This window comes from Hermetia illucens, chromosome 2, assembly GCF_905115235.1.
Source record: "Hermetia illucens chromosome 2, iHerIll2.2.curated.20191125, whole genome shotgun sequence".
In the NCBI taxonomy this organism is placed as follows: Eukaryota; Metazoa; Arthropoda; class Insecta; order Diptera; family Stratiomyidae; genus Hermetia; species Hermetia illucens.
Window position 1 is genome coordinate 190,680,553 of NC_051850.1, and position 23,884 is coordinate 190,704,436.

General features: G+C 39.9%; 2 protein-coding genes across 4 annotated transcripts in view; one reads left to right on the plus strand and one right to left on the minus strand.

Annotated features, from left to right (window-relative positions):
• LOC119650241 (uncharacterized protein DDB_G0271670) overlaps positions 1-23,884 on the minus strand; it is a 329,297-nt gene that overhangs the window by 14,081 nt on the left and 291,332 nt on the right. The gene's annotated exons all lie outside the window — the stretch shown is intronic.
• LOC119650242 (venom allergen 5-like) lies at positions 21,333-22,713 on the plus strand. Of its 2 annotated transcripts, none has more exons than XM_038052826.1 (5): positions 21,333-21,547; positions 21,600-21,743; positions 21,820-21,919; positions 22,087-22,327; positions 22,454-22,713. In XM_038052826.1, exons 1-5 carry the CDS (start codon positions 21,368-21,370, stop codon positions 22,698-22,700), a joined length of 912 nt encoding a protein of 303 aa, XP_037908754.1. In that variant the 5' UTR covers positions 21,333-21,367; the 3' UTR covers positions 22,701-22,713. The 2 variants fall into 2 exon arrangements, with proteins under 2 accessions (XP_037908754.1, XP_037908755.1); XM_038052827.1 differs by having other exon boundaries at positions 21,621-21,743.

The following is a 23,884-nucleotide window of genomic DNA, read 5'->3' on the forward strand; positions in this document are numbered from 1 at the left end:
TTCTTATTTGCTCTTAAGGGGGTCATCCCGTGTGAAGGCCGTTTCTTTTTTTTTGCTTTTTTTTGAAAAATTATTTTGGAGGACTGGATAAAGATAGAAACGTGATTTTTTCACCGTTGATTACCACCATAATTGATATCTTTAGTATATATGATAAATTTTTCAGCTTGATATCGTAGCTAGTTTTCGGAATACGTGTCAATTTATGCACACATCTCCGAAAAAAGGTGTTTTTCTGCTGCCACGCTGGAGGGCGCTGTGTTCATCTGAGGAAAAAAAACTAAACGGCATTTTAATGTGGACAATATTCCACGGTCCGCAAACTCGGACAATTAGAAAATATTTAAAGGTAAATTTTTGGTGAGCTTTTAAACTTAATTTTTTGGATTTTGTGTTTTTTTACGGCTTTTTTTATGAATGAAAAAAAAACGACCAGTCCGATTGCAATTATCCTAGTTTGCGGACCGTAGAAATATGTATTAAAGAAATCGTGAAAATTTCAAAGAATTTTGTTTGATAGATTTTGACCTATGATGGCAGCCGATTTTCAAGATGCAGTTTCGAGAAAAACGCATTTGAAAATTTAAATGTGATTATCAACAGTAAAATTTTAACTCGCCATTAATCTGCTATACCTGGTCCATGGAGAGCGCCCTCCGTTTCTTCAAAAAAGTCTTGTAAGCCCGATTGTTGCTCTCTGGTTTCAATTCTGGCTCTTTCAGCGAGGTCAGTCAATCGTCGTTCGGACCACTAAATTCGCGCTTCATTACGGCGGTCGGCATAAACCTGACGTATGTGACCAACTTGACATCCCATTGTCACAAGGATTTTGAGAATGTCATTGAATCCTTCATTGAAAATAATTACAGCCAGAAAAGTGGCTATTTCTACGACCTTGGCCCCAGAATGAAGGTGTTTAGGAGCAAAAGTCCAGATCAATGCATTTAACGACTCATTGTCATTCTGGATCTCTGCTCCTAAACATCTGTTCAAGAGATAATCTCGTGACAAATCTTCGTAGATTGGTTTGATGACTGTTTGAACTTCTTCAGTCAAAGATGCGTTCTCGTGGTGGAAACTATCCAGTTCTTCTTTAGCTTCCGCTTTGCCCCATTTGCACCAACTGTCCTCGCCTCCTGGACAATTTTCATGCGGAGGATTTTCGTCTGTAGAACATTTACATATACAATTGGAACATCCATGTTCATGCTTGCCAAAAATTTCTTTGCTGATGTTGATGCGAAGTCCTTTTTCTTCTCTGATAAGTATCGATTCCCATGAAATATTCGTTTTTTTTAGTGCGAGCATGACGTTGAACGTTAAAGCGATCTCCTTTCGTACGATCCATTTAAAAAAATTACTGAACACACAAACAGCATAATACTTATAACAAGATATAACTGAGTACAGCTTGAAAGCCTTTCAGTGCTCACTCTAGACTGGACTATCCTTTTTATTCCAAACAGCAAATAAGTTTAGACAATTGATTGGTTTTCCATCTTTTTATATTTATACCTGTGTTCGAATTTATAAGGCTCAGGTAAAAAACTAACAGGTAAAAAAAGATTCGATGCTCTTTCTCATCGAGTACTCTAGCCGCGGCTGCAAACTTCTTACCTGTTTAACACTGTAATTTCTGAACGACTCGGAATATCGGAAAATCCCCTTGCCCACATATTCTCCACTATATATAGATACAATTCATGCAAAAAAAATCGATTTCTCCAACCCGACACACGGGATGACCCCCTTAAGTGAATATAGTTAGGACGAGTGCTCTTTGCATATAATCTCACTTAAAAAAGTGCTTGCTTTATGCATACGCAAAGGACCTGCAATAAACTTCAGGGTTCTTTTCCCAAAGTAAAGGGAAACATAATAATTTACCTGATTTGAAGAAATATCGAGACGGCCTGTGCAATATTTCTAGGCGTATGTTTTATTTAAAAGTTTAGTTTTCGGCAGAAGAGGTTGTGAGAACACTATTTGCCTTTTTCGCTCGTAAAATCTAAAATAAAAAATCTAAACCTAAAATCTAAATAAAATAAAATTCAATATGATGGATGGCTGGATGGGTGATGAAATCTAAAGGTCTACAAATAAGTTCTGTCAGTTTTTTCTTTAAATTTGAAGCTTTATTGTGAAAAATTGGTTATACATTCATTGTTCAAAGTATTGCCCATCGCTAGCCACAACTTTCTTCCATCTTTCAGGCAATTCATAGATACCATCGCGCCAAAAATTGGCCGGCTTGGCCGCTATCCACTCATCGAGCCATTTTTTGAGTTCGTCGTAATTGGAGAAGTGCTGGTCAGCCAAGCCATGCTGCATCGACCGGAACAAATGGTAATCAGAAGGAGCAATGTCTGGAGAGTAGATATGTTTTAACGGGCTGTGCAACATGTGGACGAGCATTGTCATGTTGCAAAATAACTTTATCATGCCTTTGCTGGTATTGCGGCCGTTTTTTCTTGAGTTCGCGGCTCAAGCGCATCATTTGACTTCGGTAGAGTTTGCCCGTGACCGTTTCGTTCGGTTTTAGCAGCTCATAGTATACCACACCCAGCTGGTCCCACCATATACACAGCATGATCTTCTCACCATGAATATTCGCTTTGGCCGTCGATGATGAGGCATGGCCGGGGTATCCCCACGTTGCCCGGCGCTTGGGATTATCGTAATGGATCCACTTTTCATCGCCAGTAACTATTCGATGCAGAAAACCATTCCTTTCTTGTCGTTGGAGCAGATGTTCGCACGTGAAAAAACGGCGTTCGACGTCTCTTGGCTTCAGTTCATACGGAACCCAATTTCCGACCTTTCGGATCATTCCCGTTGCTTTTAAACGGTTGGAAATGGCTTGCTGAGTGACTCCAAGTGTTTTTCCAAGTTCTTCTTCTGTTTGCGATGGATCTTGGTCGAGCAATGCCTCTAATTCTTCATCTTCAAAAATTGTTGGCCGTCCGGCGCGCTCTTCGTCTTCCAAGTCAAAATTGCCACTTTTAAACCGTCCAAACCACTCTGACACGTTCGATCAGATACAGCATGGTCACCATAAACTTCCACCAAAATGCGATGACTTTCGGTTGCTTTTTTCTTCATATTGAAATAATGAAGTAGAACTCCCCGCAAAAACACATTATTTGATACAAAATTGGCCATTTTCCTTGATGAAAAAAGTATTGTTGTTTACACTTCAATTAAATAATTTATACTGACGTTTGTGCCTATTGACAGTAGCTTTCCGATGAATGTTTGGAGATGTGGATCAATGGAATAAAAAACAAGCTACGCCATCTATTGTGAAAACCGACAGAACTTATTTGTAGACCCTATACTTACCGTCACGGTTTTAAAGCGGCCCTGCAGAACGCATCGTTACATGTGGCATCATTCATCCACAACAACAAAACTAACAACAATAAAACTAACAACATTAAAAATCTTTCGCAATGAGCCATCAAAAAGATATTCTGCTTGTAATATGGTTTAAAAATCTTCTGTCCGTTCGAAAAGTGGAAGCAATAAATGTCAACAGTAAAGGAGTTGTTGGTTAGGCTGCGGAAGCTATTGTTCAGTAAGGCTATATATATACATTCGCCTGGGCGCATTCTGATAGAAGTGTGGAGTTTCCTGCTCGCCTTACAAAGTTTAGTTTCAATTTCGAAGGTTTGTCGGAAACAATTCCCCTTCATTTCACTCTTATTTCTATTCACTGATTGAACCATGGTTTCCACTATCCGTGATGTTTGTTTAAAAAACTAATTCATTCATGGAATTTCCGTTGGAAATGGAACCCACGATTGCGACTTACACCAAACAACTGGCCCAGAACGCATTAAGTTTCCTTATTCTTACCACTATAGCCAAAGCGCCTGTCAAGAAAATCGCTAGAAGTATCATATCGATTTACACCTCAGCCGTAAGGAAATAGAATCTCTTTTGTCGGTGTAAAATTAGATAATGGTTGGCATATTGTATGTCCAAGTGGAAGCAGAGCGTTTAATTGCAATGAGCATGTTTTGTTTTTCATGCGCATAAACATACATAGGTGCAAAACATCATGCTGCCATTCCACCAAAATGCAATGATGAAAACAACTACGCCATTGTTGCTTAGAAAAGCAAAACAACCACATACGGACATCGGTTACTTATGTTAAAAGCACATTGTTGATGCAGACTTGTAATATCTTCCTTTGGGAAGTTTTCCTTTTAAAGCGAGAAGCTTAGTATTGACCAGAAAATGAAAAAAAAAAAAATAAATGCTCGGTGGTCAAGCAGGCTTAAAACTAATCGACCAATTTTCCGTTCAATTTGAAAATATTTATATATTTTTCCAGTTGCCATCAGAAGAGTTATGCACTTGCCGCATTCTAGCACAACAGCTCACGGTTTGATGCAACAACGCAACATTTGAGTAGTTTGTAATTCCACAACCCCCGTCGAATGCTACTCTCGAACAAGTCAAGGTCTACTGCCTTCCGTGGGGCTTAACAGACGCAAACACTGCAGACACTGTGGCGTACTGCTCAATTTCTAGACATGTCTAATACCGCAGTTTATCGCATTAAGGAACGTCGACTGTCTAATGGTTTGCAGGTGCCAATGTCCATATTGTCGAATGCAAACGAGGTCACAATTTCGTTTGCGCAAATAGACACACAACAAAACCAAGCATTTGTTATTGTGCGCTTTCTGTTGACTCGAATATGTAAATAAACGGGCGTCAAGCCCAGCGAATGCACGGCTTCCAATTGAACGCGTAGAACTATACTGAATGTGAACCAGGGCTCCTTTTTCGCCAACAAACAATTGCAACCATTTCCATTCTACGCACACTATTTCGTGTTAGATGACACTGTGGCCTTTGTTTTCGACAAACATAAAAAAATTAAAGTATGTAGTCAGTTACGACCTCGTTCGCCCAGTGCATCTTGTTCAATGTCGTTGACCAAATCGAATTATAATACTTTCTGTATGTCTTATTCATTTCTATGCAACAACCAAAGACAATATGGTAAGCAAATGTTCAATATCTCCAAGTTTTCGTATAATGAGAATGTTAACCCAATATGAATATACAGGGTTGCGCAAAAGTTTCTAGACCCTTGCGTCACACGTTAACTGAATTATTTTTAAGTGGAGAGATAATCAAATTTCCAATGACAATACCACAAGAAACACCAAGAAGACATAGGAATCCCCAAGAGGGGATAGAAAATTTAAAGATGGTTTGTATAAATATCTAATCTCTAAGAAAATTTTCAGATGTGGCGTTACCTGGCTACATTCTAAGAACACGCAGGTACTGTCTTCAAGAGAATAACATCAGAACTCAAAACATACATTTCTTCAATAAGATATCAACAGTTTAAATTAACATTGCAGCCACAGTTAACCATCAAAACAAACAACATTAAGTCTACAAATCTATATATGACAGCAATGGTAAATATCCGAATCAAACGACGAGAAGAAATTCAAACAAGTCGGGAAACCGGAAGCTGGACGCTTCAGGTACGAAAGGTTTTATCCATATATTATGTGAGAGTATCCACTTTCGGGTGATATTGACATTCATAGTCTTCAATTTTCAAAGAAGCAACAAATTTCAGGTATTATAACTTTGTTAGTAATAGTGCGATTTCCACCAAACTTGGTAAGATCATGCTCTATATTATAGCCTATATCACTGCAAAATTTCATGGCACTAGTATGAACTTGAGGGGGGTTTCCAACCAGTTACAAAAAATTGTAGTAATATACTATTATTAACTTTATTTAAACAGATATCGGCATGGAAGGTATTTCGGAGCCTAGGCACCATATAGTGGCAGCCTCCTGATTTTTTCAGATTTTTCGGTTTGGTAGTCTCTGAGAATGGCCCCCTTAAAGAAGTGATCACTTTCAACCCCTCGCGCTCCCCACCCTTCCAACAAATGTCAAAACTAAGATCGGCTTTGAAAAGTACTAATCGTAACTTTTAATTTGATACCCCACATGACTATATTTGATGAAAAAAAATGTTACACCCCCCTTTTGCATGTATGGGGACCCCCCCTTTAATTCGACGTAAAAGGATGTAATTCACTGTATGCGTGAGCGTTCACAGTTCCCACTTTTCTACCAAATTTGGTGTCAATCGATATAACCGTCTCCGAGAAAAATGCGTGTGACGGACGGACGGACAGACAGACAGACAGACGGACAGAAAAGCAGTTCGGACCACTTGGCTTGCAAGATTCCGCAATCAGGGGACTGAGGAAGGCATACGGAGGCACGCAAACGGCAACCATAAGCTTACCAACTGAAGCAGCTGCTGCTGGCGGCTGCGAAAGTAAAAATAGGTTGGGTCGTTTGCCGACTCAGGGAGCAGGTATCCCTTAAGCGCTGCTTTAGATGCCTGGAATTCGGCCACATAGCGGCGAAATGCACCTGTGACTGTGACAGGTCAAAATGTTGCAGAAAATGTGGGGGAGAAGGCCATATGTTCAAGGAGTGCAAGGCTGAGCCTGAATGCATGCTCTGCAAGGAAAAAAAGGGCGTCGACTATCGGCACGTTGCAGGCAGCAGCAGATGCCCAGTGTTTAGGCGAGCCTTGAATGCAGTAAAAAAATGAGGTTGATACAAATCAACCTCAACCACTGCGAGGCAGCGCAAGACCTTCTCTCGCAGACCATCTATAAGAAGGGAATCGAAGCTGCCATAATCAGCGAGCCTTATCGCAACAATAAGAGCGGTGCCTGGACGCAGATGAAAATGGCAAGGCGGCAATATGGGCGTGTGGAAATCAGGCCATTCAAGAAGTGATGGAGTTTCCAGAAGTTGGATTCGTCAGGGCAAAAATAGCTGGTATCTATATATATAGTTGCTATGCTCCACCAAACGCGACGATAACAGAATTCGAAGGAATGCTAGGTATGCTAGTCTCGGATGCAAGAAGTCGAAACCCCAAGATCATAGCTGGTGATTTCAACGCGTGGGCCGTGGATTGGGGCAGTCGCACTACGAACACCAGGGGCCGTATCCTGCTCGAGGCTTTCGCGGAGCTAGATTTGGTGCTTGCCAACACGGCAAACGTTTCCACTTTTCGTGGTACAGGGTCGGGCTCAATAGTCGATCTGACATATGTGAGTACCACATTGGCGGGGAGAATGACATGGTTCGTCAGTGAGCATTATACTCACAGCGACCACCAGGCGATTTTCCTCCAGGTCGAATATGGGCCATGCGTCGATGCGTGTTCCCGTGAGGCTGGAAACCGGGGCTGGTCCGTGAAGGGGCTTGAGGAGGATGCATTCATAGAGATGCTATTGGGAGGCCAAAGTCCAGGTGGTGCGGCTACGGAAAAGGTAGAGCAAATGATGGGACGCATAACAAGAGCATGCGACGCTGCTATGCCGAGGCGACGAGTTCTCGCAAAAAGGCGCTCAAACTATTGGTGGAATGAAGAGATCGCGGTGTTACGGGATGCATGTTTTCCTGCTAGAAGGATCTGCCAACGATCTAGAGCAAAACCGGACTTCGACGAGAAACGGCTAGCATATGTGATCCTTCGAGCAGGCTATACGGACCAGCAAGCGAGGATGCTTCAAGGAGCTTTGCACAGAGGCAGACCAAAGCCCCTGGGGAACAGCGTACAGGATAGTTATGAAGAAGATGAGAGGGCGAACACCACAATTGACCTGCCCGCATCTTCTGCTCGATATCGTGACGGCGCTCTTCCCCCCGGATAAAGGGGAGCGCAAACAACACAAGCGAGCACTCGACGTCTACACCATACCTGCGGTAACTGAGGAGGAACTTACGCAAATTTGCCGGAGAATTGGTGATAACAAAGCACCCGGTCTGGATGCTGTTCCCAATAGAGCCCTTAAACTCGCTGTTAAAACCAGACCCGACTGGTTTATCAGCGTGTTTGAAACATGCCTGATAGAAGGAGTTTTCCCCGACCGGTGGAAGAGGCAAAAACTAGTTTTGCTCCCGAAGCCGAATAAACATCCAGGACACCCATCATCATACCGACTGATTTGCCTTATCGACACGGCAGGAAAGATGCTCGAAAGGGTCATCTACAACAGACTCCTCCCTATCATCGAATACAAGGATGGACTATCGGAGCGACAATTTGGATTTCGTCAAGCCCACTCAACGATCGACGCCATAGACGCTGTTTTGAAGCTGGCTCGAGACGCGATGTCGTCTAAAAAATGCTGTGCCGTAGTGACGTTGGACATCAAAAATGCGTTCAATTCCGCAAGCTGGGAGTGGATAAAAAGTTCACTGGCTAAAACGGGTGTCCCTAGTTACTTGACTAAGCTCCTCAACAGTTACCTTTCGGAGAGGACACTGTGGTACAACACGGATGAGGGATCCAAGCAGTACACCGTCACCGCAGGAATACCACAGGGCTCAGTGTTCGGTCCTCTCCTGTGGAACGTCATGTACAATGGGGTCCTTGTCCTTCCCGTGCCAAAGGAGGCCACGATAATCGGTTTCGCAGATGATCTAGCTGTGGTTGTCGTCGCGAAAGAACCTGAAGACGTTGAAATATACGCTAATGAAACCATTAGCGCCATAAAAGCGTGGCTGGAGATGGTTCAGCTTCACCTTGCGGAACAAAAGACGGAGGCGGTCTTGATTACCAATCGTAGGAAGAGGAATACGATTAATATTCGCGTTGGTGGTCACGTCATCACTTCGAAGCCGGTTATCAAATACCCAGGGGTGATGATTGACGCTAAAATCAATTTCAAGGTACATCTGGACTATGCCTGTGAGAAAGCGGCAAATACCAGCGTATCATTAGCGCGGATGATGCCTAACATTGGAGGTCCAAGGTACAGTCGCAGACTACTTATGGCCGGAGTGGTTCGCTCCACACTAGACATTCTGGCAACCTGGTGAACCTGGCGCGGCAGTGTCTTTCTAACATTTCCACCTCCATCCATAAAAAAAAAAACAAAAAAAAATTGCTCCGAATCGAACGATACCAAATGGGAACGAAAGATGCATAGACGAAGTTTCTATTTCCCGCCAACAACATCGGCAATCGCCAGAAGCTCCAAAACCATCCCTTGATACAGTGTCCTTAGATATGAGAATTCCCACTATGATTCGGAGGTTCTTTATGGTGAGGTTCAGGCAATCCTTTGTGCGCATGGGTTCGTATCCCCCAATAAGCATACTCGACTGTTCCATTCCTGGTAGACCCGCCCAATATAGTTATGTTATCTCTTGGTATTGGTACTTCTACTTGCCTAGAAGGAATATCAATCTTCCTTCGGTTTAGGCAGCTCCCCGCTTCACTGATACTCCCGGCCATCCTGAATATTGATCTCCTTGCCTGCATCTGTATGTGCAGATGAAGAAGGATTAATTCCAGCAGGATCTCCAGGGATGCCGTTGGCCATGTCCTCTATGCCACACTGATACACACGCAAAACAGGCCAGCCCAGGCTTGTGTGCTGAGTTCGGTTCTTTCTGCCCAGATTACCGCTCCATAGGTAACCATTGGCGTTACTATTGCATTTTTTTCTGCTATAGACCTACAAGTCATCAGAGCTCTCGTGGCTTTCTGGCATGCGTCTTCCAGAGTAATTTTTGGTCTAGCGTAATTCCCAAATATTTGACCTCTGTTTCTCGCTTTACCTCCATGCCACGTAACCTTATGGCTCTCAGGTAACAAAGCTTACGTCTCCTAGTGAATGGTAGTGACGATAGCGTATCGTAGAAAGTAATTTACTCAAACTTGGTAATGTTTGGACTGGTTGGTTTGGCAACTCTTCCCGCCCGACTTGAATTGAATAAATTGAATATGTGGTCAAGGTTGAAGGAGGGTATGCACACAGAATCCAGAATCAAAAATAAGCAGTAATTGGTTGGATTAATACAGGACGAGTCTGATACACTTTCGGAGGTGGAAGTGAAAAATTTATATGTAAGTTCCAGGTAGCGAATTTTGGACTGCATAAGAAAACCTAGAAAAAGCCCACTTCCTATTATTTCCATCCTTTATAATAAAATTATAAAAATTAACTTTCCTCTTTCCTCTTTTGCGCCAACTTATAGTATCTCAGTGTCCGGATAGCTGAGTGGTTAGAGCACAAGGCTGTCGTACGGAAGGTCGCGGTTCATATCTCGCTGGCGGCAGTGGGATTTATATCGTGATTTGACGTCGGAGTCACATTGCCTCCGGTAGTGTAGTGTACCGCTCCGGTCTTGAATGAAGTGCTATAACACAATTAAAGGCCCTGATCCAATATGGATTGTTGTGGCAACGATTATTATTCTATAATAGTATCTCAAAAATACCAAACCAATTTAAAGCAAAATTTTCCTTGGAATCTGTTTGTGCCTTTACCGATAATATTCACCTTTGTCCTATCTATTTAATCCTTTTTAGTAAACAAAGCTACGTCATCGTAGATCCAGAAAAGTACAAACGGATTCTTGATTACTAATTGCCATGAAGTAAGGATTTCACCAGGAGAAGAGAGAAATGTTTGTCATTCCCTTCCAGGTATCGACATCGTTCATTCTTACTCTGGAAAATACTTTCCACTTAGCAGCCACTTGCTAATATACAAATATATATAGGTACCATATAAATGAAATAAATTGTCATTAATAGACATACCAATTGGCGACTTCCACCCGCCGCATACGTTGATACATCTTTCTCTCATTTTTGTTCGCTGGGTCCACGACACGCAGATGCAATGCTCTCACCCGAAAATTTCAGGCTGCATTCCTCATACCGCCTGTATAAACTTGACATTAACCCCATACACACAAGCAAGGCCAAATTAATCAGAATAACACGCGCCAAATTTTACCATTTCGTATTCACGTCTGCGTTTTGCAATTAGCAATTGCTGTATTATCGTTTTTTTTGAATATTTTGCAAACATTATAATTCGTTTAGCACATATTTCCTATGTAAATTTTCACCACTTTCCAATCTATGCACAAAAAAACTCCCATCTTAAATGTCAACCAAATCAAAGAATTCAAATATTATCGGTGAAAAAAATTTGATCGAATGTGTAGCTTCGATCTCACCATTTTATTGTATATTCCCAAAAAAGTAGGAAAGTGGATTTTGCAAAGATTAGTATACTATTATCAATAATAAAATATTCACATCTTATTTACAATGCATCAGTATGAGCGACGATGTAGAACACAATACTGGAAAGTTTTGATGAAATCCTACTATTTAACCCATTAGTGCCTAAAAGCAACTATAGTTGCTTTAATTCTCCAGATTTTTCAAAAAAAAAGCCATTGTTGAAATATAGAGTTGGGGAAAAAGAAATATTTTGTAAATAGATGGCGACACTTAAAGATATCTTGTGTTGTACATATCGCATCGGGTCATACCATACGGCGATTTGAAGACGACAATCTGTGCCGCAAGTGTCTTTTTGACAGTTTTGTGATCGAACGTTTCAGTCTCAAGTTATAGCGCGTCAAAGATGAAGTCCACCAGGCAAGAAATTCGTCATATTTTACGTTTTTACTACGTGAGAGGTAAAAATGCAAAGGCGGCCGAAAAAATTTGTGAAGTTTATGGGTAACTGTAACGATTCGCACAGCACAGCGTTGGTTCGATTGATTTCGTTCTGGTGTAGTGGATGTCGAAGATACACCCCGTACTGGTATGCCAATCGTCGTAGAAACCGATAAAATCGTCGAAATCATCCAAGTAGACCGGCATGTGAGCATTCGTTCGATTGATCAGGAACTGGATATAGACCAGAAAACCGTTTGGAACCATTTGCAGAAGATTGGATTCCAAAAAAAGTTGGATGTTTGGGTGCCACACGAGTTGACGCAAAAAAATCTCTTGGACCGAATCAACGCTTGCGATGCACTGCTGAAACGGAATGAATTCGACCCATTTTAGAAGCGGATCGTGACTGGTGATGAAAAGTGGATCACGTACGACAACCTCAAGAAAAAGATCGTGGTCGAAGTGCGGCGAGCCGGCCCAAACCATCGCCAAGCCCGAATTGACGGCCAGGAAGGTTTTGCTGTGTGTGCCAGACCCTCAATTCGGTCCTCTACTGTGAGCAACTCGACCGTTTGAAGCAGACAATTGACCAGAAGCGGCCAGAATTGGTCAATAGGAATGGTGTTGTGTTCCACCAGAACAACGCTCGGCCTCACACATCTTTGATGACCCCCCCAGAAGCTACGGGAGGATGTCCTATCGCACCCACCGTATAGTCCGGATCTGGCACCAAGTGGTTATCATCTCTTCCGGACCAACACGCTCTTGGTGCTACTAAGTTCGCCTCAAAAGAGGCTTGCGAAAACTGGCTGTCTGAGTTTTTTGCAAATAAGGAGGGGGGTTTTATAAGGGGGGGATAATAATGGTGCCTTTTAATGGCAACCAATTTGCGAACAAAACGGCGCATATTTGACTTAAATCGGATAATTCTAAGTATGTTAAATAAAGCGTCAAATTTCGATCACAAATACGATATTTCTTTTTCCCGCATTGATGTTTTCTTACATCTGTATCCCTTTTCAAATGACTGTCCTAATCCCTTTATGACCAGTCGTCCTATTGTGAAAGGGTGCCAATTTTTCTTCCCTTATTACCTCATTTGTCACGCCTTGGTTTGTCAGACTCGAAAGCACATTGTATTTTTAAAAGTCATCGGACCACGTTGTCAAAATTTCATTGTTACATGTGATTTCGGAATACACCCTAGTCATCGGTATTCCTGTACTTCTTTTTGTTGTTGAATAGTGGTGTGATAAATTTGCAATGCAACTGAAGTTGCCTTTGGGCACTCAAGTAGTCATTTTGACATTTATGATGAAAGTGTCTCGAAATACATTTGTTGTTTTTATACTCTTTTACTAAATTATTCGTGTTATATGAGGAAAAAAATCTGAGCATGGTGAATCCATCGTAATCATTCCTCCACAAGAAGGGGCAAGCATGGAACCGGACGAGGATTCAGACGGATCTGATAATGCTGTGTCTGGTGAATTTGTACATTTGCCACGAAGGAGTTTGAATGCTGAGGATTAAATATATTCTTCGGCCGACCCACCATCAGCAAACCTACCTCCACCTGTCGTTGAGAGTGACTCCAGCATGGGAGCATCAACATTTAAGACGACTTCCCGAAATTTTCGTTCACAAAGGAGAAGAAGAAAAGAACCATCGGCAGATTTACAAGCACCAAAAAGGAGTAAGAGGACTGAAACTATAACTCCTTGGAATAGAAATCCAAAAATATTTAAAACTAATTTGTCACAATTTTCACTAAGCACTTCATTCAAGACCGTAACGGTACACTACAGGATTACAGTACCCTGTAGGAGGCAATGTGGTCAGCATTGCGCTCACCTGAGATTATTACCTCACTCACTCACACTACCTCATTACCTTCACAACTCAGTGGACTGTTAAATTTATTGGTTGTAGAAAAAAATAGGTACGCTGCTTCAAAATGGAACCACAATTTTTCTATAAATGAAAACGAAATACAGTTACTCAAAAAAGTATCCGGACATGACCGTTGTATAGATATTTTCAAAGAAATATAAACAATTGTGGCACATTTGCTTAATGATTATTTGTTATATTTATCTTTGATTGGTTTATAATAAATTTCCAAAAAAAAAAAAATTTCTCAGTTTCCGCTTTAAAAAAAAAATAGCTCCGTTGTTAAGAACGCTACAAAAAATAAAGTCAAAAAAGTATCCAGACAGAAAGCGTTTGAAGGAAACTTACCCCTTTAATGTAAAATTTAATATCTTGTTGGACCTCCTCGATTTTTTATTACTTCCCTTAGTCGACTAGGCATCGATTTGACAAGTTTCTCACAAAATTGTGGACTGATCGTCGCCCACTCTTCCTTCAAAGCTTTTCTAAGTGTAATTAGACTTGAAATTTCGCAGTTTTGAATTTTTCTTTTCAAATGTTCCCACAAATGCTCTATTGGATTTAGATCCGGACTTTGCGCCGGAGTATCTATCACTTTTGGGCAATTGTACAGCCGCCAAAGTCTACAAACGTAGGAGTTATGTTTGGGATCATTGTCCTCATAATAACAAAAATGCTCCATTTGCATTTTCCTTGCGCTTTGAAGTAAGTTTTCCTTAAGGACTGTGAGATGCTGATATTTGTCATATTTCCCATTTATAAACTTTAAATTGCCAACTCCCGCTGCTGACATACAGCCCCATACCAACTGAGAACCACCGCCATGTTTCACCGTGCACTTTAAATTTTTCAAATTCAGCTCCGTATTTGGCTGCCGCCATACAAAATTACTTCCATCTGATCCAAATATGTTATATTTGCTTTCGTCGGCAAATATAACGGTTTTCCAAAAATCGTAAGACCTATTTATATGTGCAATAGCAAACCGTAGCCTTTTTTGCCGATTTTGCTTACTTATATAGGGCTTTTTCCTGGGAACTCTACCGTGGAAATTATTCTTTCGAAGAATATTTCTAATTGTTTCGACACTTGTAACTTTACCAAACCTCTTTTCCGCCTGAGCCCTCAACTTAACTGCACTTAGTTTGGGGTTTATTTTCATTTTCCGCACGATCCATCTTTCTTCTCGGTCATTAAACTTTCGTGGACGGCCTGATCGCCCTTTCTTATCGATGAAACCCGTTTTTTTAAAGCGTGTAATTATTTCATGAACCGTCGATTTATTCACTTTCACGATTTCCGCGATCGCTCGTATCGGTTTATTGTCCTTGAAAAGATCAATAATAACTTTTCTAACATCACTACTAATCTCCCGCGTTTTCCGACCCATCTTTATTAAACGTGTGTATACACAGAAGAATTAAATGCGCTACTAATCAATGTTTAATCACCATGTTAAATCAAAAGACAACTCAGTTGCAATATTGTGCATTTTCCAAGAATTCATCGCTGTCCGGATACTTTTTTGACTTTCATAACAAGCATGTATACATAAATTCTCAGAAAAACAACTGTACTAAAACGAAATGATGATTTTTTTTCGCTCATTCGAAAGTGTTGCTATAAAATATTATTATCGTGGAAAACGAAATTATGTTACTATTTTACAAATCTATGTTTTTCGCATTACAATTCTAAATTAACCATTGTCCGGATACTTTTTTGAGTAACTGTATATGTCCTTATAGGCATTTTATTTTTTCCCGACTACCATATGTTGCCTCATCGGCATATGTACTGGAGTCGGGATCCCGATTGGGATACAAAGTTTGTAAACAACGCGATCAGGAGACAATAATGCAGAAAAATAGAAAAAAGATGACTAACGGGTCCGTCCAGGGCAAAGACGGCTCATCAGACGCTGCCTCACTTCTGTCTTGGCAGCAACGTGACCAAAAGTGGCAATAGATGGAAATCACTCCTTTTTATATAATCGACACGACAAGGATGTGCCAGACCAGATGCAGAGCTATTTACTCTCACTTTCTTGCTCAAACAAATCTTGGTTAAGAGAGAGACATCGATCTGGGACTTTTAGAAAAAAAAGTGATCTTCAAGAGACTTTAACGTTTTTTCTTTTACATCGGATCCTTTGTTGAACAAGGAAAAAGCTGTGGTGGTATCGAGACTGTTAGGGAGAACCGTATAAAAAACATTATTCTTGAAAGGACAGAAACTTATTCAGAAAGGGAATGTTTAACTTAGATAAGATGGAAATATCAGTCAGGTGCAACGACAACAATGTCATGACAGTCATGACTAGCTCATTTAAGGCAATTGAAACAAGTCGGGAAACCGGAAGCTGGACGCTTCAGGTACGAAAGGTTTTGTGTATTTCTTAGTACGTAGCACGTAATATATCCATATATTATGTGAGAGTATCCACTTTCGGGTGATATTGACATTCATAGTCTTCAATTTTCAAAGAAGCAAGAAATTTCAGGTATTATAACTTTGTTAGTAATAGTGCGATTTTCACCAAACTTGGTAAGATCATGCTCTATATTATAGCCTACATCACTGCAAAATTTCATGGTACTAGGATCAACTTAAGGGGGTTTCTAACCACTTACAAAAATTTGTATTAATATACTATTGTTAACTTCATTTAAACAGATATCGGCATGGAAGGTATTTCGGAGCGCAGGCACCATATAGTGGCAGCCTCCTGATTTTTTTGAGATTTTTCGGTTTGGTAGTTTCTGAGAATGGCCCCCTTAAAGAAGTGATCACTTTCTACCCCCGCGCTCCCAACCCTTCCAACGAATGTCAAAACTAAGATCGGCTTTGAAAAGTACTAATCGAGACCTTTAATTTGATATCCCACATGACTATATTTGATGAAAAAAAAATTTACACCCCCCTTTTGCATGTATGGGGACCCTCCCCCCCCCCCCCTTAAATTTGACGTAAAAGGATGTAATTCACTGTATGCGTGAGCGTTCACAGTTCCCAACTTTCTACCAAATTTGGTGTCTCCGAGAAAAATGCGTGTGACGGACAGACAGACAGACAGTAAACCGATTTTAATAAGGTTTTGTGTACCTTAAAAGGATGTCGAAGATATTCGTTCTCAGATAAAAACAAATTATATTACCTCTGCCACACTCTATTTCTGAATGTAATTTGCACATGGCTGGTGTGGGCAGATCAATTTACCGACCAAACTTAAGAACGTACCGATCAAACTTAACAAGCAAGAAATGTTGTAGGCCATTTTTTTCGTTGAAGGTAAATATTTCCTTTATTGGTTAATTTTTCGCCAGTACAAATCAAATATTTCTTTTTTAGGTTTCAAAGAAGTACAGTAAATTATACATGCAAAAAGAAGGTGTAAATTTTTTTTCACCAGTTAGTTTTGACATTTGGTGGAAGGGTTGAGAGTGCAAGAGTTCGAAAATAAGCATTTCCTAACGGACCCATTCTCAGAAACTACCCACCTAAGCTCCCAAATACCCCGCATTGTCGATATCTGTTCAAATAAAGTCAATGATAGTAATAATAATTTTTAATAATTAACTACCAAACCCCCCTTAAGTTCTTAACCACGAAATTTATCTATAGAGCATGATCCTTTTGTTGTTATTTTGCACAAAACCTTAAAAACGACCCTTATATTACAAGAAGCAAGGAGATATTAGTTCATTTTATAGTATACTAGAAGATTTGCTGAAAATTCTACTTCTAGTTCGCGTGAATTTGCTATACTCTAAGATATCATATACTTATTGCATGTACACTTCGAGGTACATCCAATGGAGCTCTCGTGCGCTGTTTTCTGCACATAAATACTCCGCATAGACAAAATCATAAACTTATTCCTTCCCCTCCATCTAAAAGTAATATAATTGTAACTTTCACAGAATTAATTCAACTCATCCTCCCTACGAAAAATCCAGACTTACTCCAACACCAATAAATACAAACATAAAGAGTATAACAGACGTTTCCCAGACTAGGTCAAATATGTGTTCAACCCAACATAAGGGAAAGAGTTCCATATCATCCCAATTTAACCAGCTACCGCGCCGTTCCATATCATGTCTAGCACAAGGAAATAAAGCCTCTGGGAGGAAATAAAGGACGAAAAACGGCTAAGGGAAGTTTCATTACTTTCCATCGAAAGGATCCATAGACAGATTCTAGCGGAAAGGGGCAGACGAGCTAAAAGGCAAGCAAAAAGCAAAGAGCACAGGTCAAAGGAAAAACTGACAGAAAAACATAAGAAGGAATGTCATGATGTAAATTTTTTGGAAGGCGTACAAAGCAAATCATCCCCGCAGAGAAAGAACCACGAAGCTTTTGGCAATTGTCAGAGGTGGTCCGAAGTTATCCTTACGTGCTTTCTCCTTTTCGCCCACTTGGTCGCAACTCTCGCCACTGCTACGACCACCGTGGATTTAATTTCACACACAGTGAATGAAACTTCTAAGCGGAAGGGGCAACACACGGTGTTAACAGTCGGATTCTCTAACAGTTTGCTCCTGTCACTTTGCAAATGTGGTAGTAGGGCACTTCTGCACAAAGCTTTTCCTGCTTCGTATCCAATTCTTGCTCTTTGTGTGGAAGCGAGTGTGACAAACAATTCATAGTATTAAATGCGAATGGAACTTGTTAGGTTTACTGCACTGTCGAAGTAAAGCCTGTAGGCATATGGTGCGCTATCCCGTAATCGGAACAAAGATATAGGTATCACGTTTCCTTTTTTATCTAACTGCAATGTTGATTACCTGACAACGACTGTAGGGATGAATTTCCAAATATAAAGAATAAATCTAATTTAAACTTTATTACAGTTAGGAACAATGAACCATCATTGATTAATGTTATTTTCATAATTTAAATCAAAATGCCTTTTGATTTTCCTACAATTTGTAGGTAATATAATGTGCAACGAAAGTCTTTCGTTATACAAATCCAATCTTTTGACTCGCTGAATTTTATTTCTACCAATTACGCAATCAAGTATCACCTGGGCTATGAATGACACAAAAAACGTTTCCTAGAAACTCCATGCTTGTATGAACGGTATTGTATACTTCATATTTGAGAATATTTCGTTAAACTTAAGAACAAAATGTCACTTCGAATGAATGTTAGAGCCTCTCGTGCGATGGGCAACGTAATATAAGAGTCATCATATGCTGAACTCTTACACAAAAAGAAAGCATACAGGAGGTTCCCCTCCCGGCGCATTGCTTGAATTTTTATGACGGAAGAAAAGCACTGCACATGTTCGTAAGTTTTCGATCACTTGCGTGTGAAAAATTTTGCGCATTAACTGTGATGTTAGTGCCATGTATGTGATGCACAAGAAAATTATCTAGGCATCATCGAGACAAGCGCCAGATACCTAATGCTTACTTTATTCGCGTATTCACAATGGTATTCCTTGCACATTAAAGGCCGAACAGAAAGCAGAGTGTTCATGCCACAGTCCGCCACGTGTAAAATACTGTAAACTTATCCACTTTATCATTGCCTACTATGTAATATTTTCTCCAAAATACTGTAAATTCATATGTACCGGCCTACTAAGTATAGGTAAAAATTGAATAAAATAGGAAATATAAATTAAAAATACGTAGTTCGTTAGAACTATCGAATACAAGCCTAAAGTGTTTTATTCTGTGGAGTCCAGGCCATTTGCTGCTCCCAAAATTTACACTGCTTGACTAGATCATTGTGGAGTTCAGGCAATTGCTGCTCCCATAACTGGTTAGTCTGGAGTTTTGGCATTTAGCTGCTCCGACTAACCATAATCTAATTTACAAAGAAAGAAGAGTAAGGTATTGCCAAGTGGACTGGCAACAACCACATAAGGTGGCACATCACACACGAACAAGTGATGTCAAATAGCACACGGACTATTTACAGCGAACTAGTATTATGCAAAAAGTGTTTGAATATACACCGCTGCAAATTTTGTTTCCAAGATGATATCCGATGAAGAAGAACTTATACTTTGTAATATGATATTTTATTCTGTATTCTGCATTTATGTATTATTTATTAAGCATGTTTTATCGGTCTTCTGGTGTTAAGAGAACAATATATGAATTAACATAAAACTTAATAGGAGACGGCATAAGGACCTCAAACAGGACAAACGGATTCAAATTAAAATAATGCTGCTGCATTGTCAATGCTTGCTGCAAGGAATCGCAAACGCTGTTGTAGTTTCTAAGTTCAGTATTCGAAATATTAAGAAAAAGATGGATAACCGTAAGCCTGTTGCTGTCTGTCGAAACGAAGATTGTTGTAGAAAACATATCATAATAGCTCGTACTAATAAAAGAGAAATTCATCATGTCATCAAAGGAAATCGTTAAATGCCTGAGAAAAATTATTTTAGAAACCCTAAATGAGTCTGCACTAAACATTTTTGGTAAGACCATGGTTCCCAGAATAGCAACAGTTTGAAAAAATCAGATTCAGATTTTGCCTACCTTTAAACAAGCAGGAACTGCTGTGATGCCAAAAAATCGTCTGAGTCCAAGAGCATCTGCTGCAGGAAAATTCAACCGGTGTTAAAATATTCACACAAGGGTATCAAAAAATTTTATTTAGATTTGGTTTTCAGACAACTCAAATATTGGATGACAGGATCAATTTTCCCAACGCAGTAATAGCGCCTATCAAACATCCCCATACAGTGATAATATGGGGCGTTATAAGTTCTAAAGAACTGGCAAGGTGTATTCCCGGAATGAAGAAACCATGTCCCAGGGCCAGTAGAAATAAAATGCTTTTCAGGTGACAGTTCCGTATTCACGCATGTGCCTTATCACAAAGCCAAATATATAACAAATTTCTTGGAAACAATAAAGTTAGAACTGCTCCGGCCTCACTCCTATTTCAAATTGTAGGGAGTCCTAAAATCTAAAATTTGGAAATTATAACTAACAAAAGATAACTAATTGATAATAACTACAAAATGTGGAGCAACTGCCAAAAATTGCAAGAAATAGCTAAAATATACATGGAAAATACATCACCATGCATTGCATATGTTATTAAAGCTAAAGACTGCCTTACAAAATACTAATTTTAAATATGATTCGTCGTGAAAAACCTAAAGTAAATATAAACTTCTAACCAAAACACATTCACCTTTACTTCGGTATGAACACAATTATGCTATAAGTAAGATATATATTCTATGCCAAACTTACAGCTTTGAAGACAAAATTTTTTGGTTTGAGAATAATACTTTGGCTACCCATTGTGTACAATTATGTCCTATATTGTCCTTTAGTTTTTGCAGTTCTTTCAGATTTTTAGGTGGGATAACACTTGAGAATGAATCCCGCCTCACTTTAAAATTTTACAATTTAATCTCCCACTCTTCTGCTTTGCAACTTCATTTGAAATCCAACCCGGCTATATTCGTAAAAAAACTTAAGCATCTCCTCTTTGCTTGTATGGGCACCCCCCCCCCCCTCACCTCTACACAAAATCGTGATTTTCACGGTCCACGTAGAATGGCACCGTCTGCATTAGTTTACCAAATTTCATCTCAATCGGTGTAGACGATTCTATGAAATGTGCATGTGGCAGACGGATAGCCAAACAGACGAATATACAGACAGGCAGACAGGCAGACAGACCGATAAAAAACCGATTTAAATAGAGTTTTTCTCCACTCTACTCTACTTTATTTATTAACCATCATTGTGCCCTACCTATAGTGATCTCTTTCATGTTGGGTTGAACTGCTGCTCGGTAATACTCAGGAAAGAAATGCACACACACTTTTTATCACAGTAGCATTTCGCCCTTAACTCATATGAAAATTAATTGACTGTCAATAAAAGCCCAATGAATTTTTCAAGTAAGATACTTTACAAGTGCATAGAAAGGATCGTCAAGCTGCGCTTACAATTTAGTTTTAATGATTTCTCTCAGTTCAATTTTCATTTTTCTGATACTAGCAACCTTAGCCTCGACGCTTAAAGAAGAACGATCGGGACGAGCCGCAATTATAAAAAAACGGTCGATTTTCCTTCGAGGATCGAATGAAAACTACTGCAAGCTAAAATGCGGGGAACAGAATCATACTATGTGCAATCCGGTAATTCAAATCAAATCCAATATCTGCTTCAAAATGCAGTTTGTTTTTATAGCCAAATCCTTCCCCTGATAAGTGTGGTAAGAACTTTTATGAGTATCCTGTTGACAAGGAATTCCGGGAAGTTATGCTAGATGGACATAATGGCATACGCGACAGGATAGCCGGCATTATGAGAGTGGCTAATATGCAAAAATTGGTAAGATTTCTTCCTCGAAAATCAAATTTTTTCTTGTTGATTATTACAGTAACGAAAGGTTTTGCTTATTTCGTAGAGATGGGATTTCGAACTTTCCCTGATGGCAAAATATTGGCTCAGACGATGCGATTTCTACAAAGTAGACCCATGCACGAAATTGCCGCGAACATCAATTGGTAACTGTCTCAAATCGTTTTAAATCATCACTCAACGATTGAAACTCTTTTAATATTTTGAATTGAACTGCTTTATCTTTAATCTTATTTTTGTCCAATAATAAGATAATTTACAAATGACAAATCTAAACAGTCATTGAAGAGAGGTGCATTTATTTGTCTTTCAGAGGATGATGATACAGTCTACACATTTGTTACCCAGGGTACTGAAGCAATTATAAGCCTTTACTATCCGCTTTACTTTCGAGCAGCAACCATTCGCACGTGGTATTTTGAAAAAAACACCATGAAACCGCCACGTATAGAAAAAATAAGTGAAAGTATTTCATACGGCTACTTCGACGTGAGCAATAATTTCACCCAAATTTCGTTTGCTTATGCTTCACGGTTAGGATGCGCTATGGTCAAGTAAGATCCCTAGTGATATTTCTTGAATAATTTTAGATTTGACCATTCTATTTTCTAATCTACTTTTTTATTCTCGTGTTCCTGGTGTTCTCTTTTTCGCTGACATTTACTGTTCTTATCCTGCAGATCAAATGAAATCTACGCAATAGCGTGTAACTATTGGCCATACGAAGGCAAAAAACGAGCGTTTCGACTTGGCCAGCCAACAGAATATTGCCCAAACCTATACCCGATACCTAGCTTGAAATATAAAAACCTTTGCGAAGATCGGGGTTCGACAATTATAATTAACTACACTTCAATTTTCCTATTGAACATGTTGGCAGTTTTCAACTTCCAATATTTTTGGTTTGTAAAGTTCCTAATCAATTAAGGAAAATATAAAGATTTTTACCGAAAATGCCACTCTTTTACGGTTCGAGCCTGTTTTGTATTGTTGGAAATATTAGAGATCCGCTGCTTTATTGAATATGGTTTTAACACATCGTTCAATAAGTCCCGGGACTAGCGTAGAGATGGCGCTAATAATGCCATTTATATACCAAGGTTCAGAAATACCAACCTTCAGATAAGACGTGTCAAAATTTGATGTAATTCGAAACATAACCAAGAAAGCTATAGTAGTTAAAGTGACGCTACCTTTGCAATCGTGAAAAAATGGACAAAAAACGAGTTTCGTGTGTTGATAAAACATTATTTTCTAATGGGAAAAAACACTGTTCAAGCTCAGCAATGGCTTGAAAGACGTTATCCGGACTCTACTCCGTCGAAAACAACCATTTGTCGGTGGTATGCTGACTTGAAACGCGGTCGTGCTGAGACAAATGATGTGGAACGTTCGGGTCGGCCAAATGAGACAGTAACTCCCGAAAACACCAAGCAAGCATTGAAAATCGTGATGGGTGACCGCAAAATGAAAGTGCGCGAGATAGTTAAGATGGTGAACATATCAACTGGTAGTGCATTTACTATTTTGCACCAAAAATTGGCTATGAAAAAGGTGTTTTCCAAATGGCTGCCGCGTTTGCTCACAATGGAACAAAAGCAACAACGTATCAATGATTCGGAGAGCTGTTTGGCACTGTTTACTCGCAATAAACAGGATTTTTTGCATCGATATGTGACAGTGGACGAAACATGGATTCACCATTTCACTCCGGAGTCAAGTCGGCAGTCAGCTGAATGGCGTACGACCGGTAAAAGCCGCGCGAAGCGTCCAAAAACACAGCAGTCGGCCGGCAAAGTGATGGCGCCCGTATTCTGGGATGCGAATGGTATAATTTTCATTGACTACCTCGAAAAAGGAAAAACCATCAATAGCGACTACTGTGTTATTGGATCGTTTGAAGGCCGAAATAGTGAAAAAACGCCCACACATGAAGAAGAAGAAAATCATCTTCCATCAAAACAACGCACCGTGCCACAAGTCAATCAAAACGATGACCAAATTCAACGAATTAGGCTTCCAACTACTTCCTCATCCTCTGTACTCGCCGGATCTGGCCCCCAGCGACTACTGGCTCTTTGCGGATCTCAAAAAAATGCTCCAGGGAGAAA

Coding starts and splice junctions, on each gene's coding strand:
- LOC119650242 (XM_038052826.1), top strand. CDS start 21,368: ATGATTTCTCTCAGTTCAATTTTCATTTTTCTGATACTAGCAACCTTA. Junction 21,548..21,599: donor ATCATACTATGTGCAATCCG/GTAATTCAAATC, acceptor TTGTTTTTATAG/CCAAATCCTTCCCCTGATAA. Junction 21,744..21,819: donor TGGCTAATATGCAAAAATTG/GTAAGATTTCTT, acceptor CTTATTTCGTAG/AGATGGGATTTCGAACTTTC.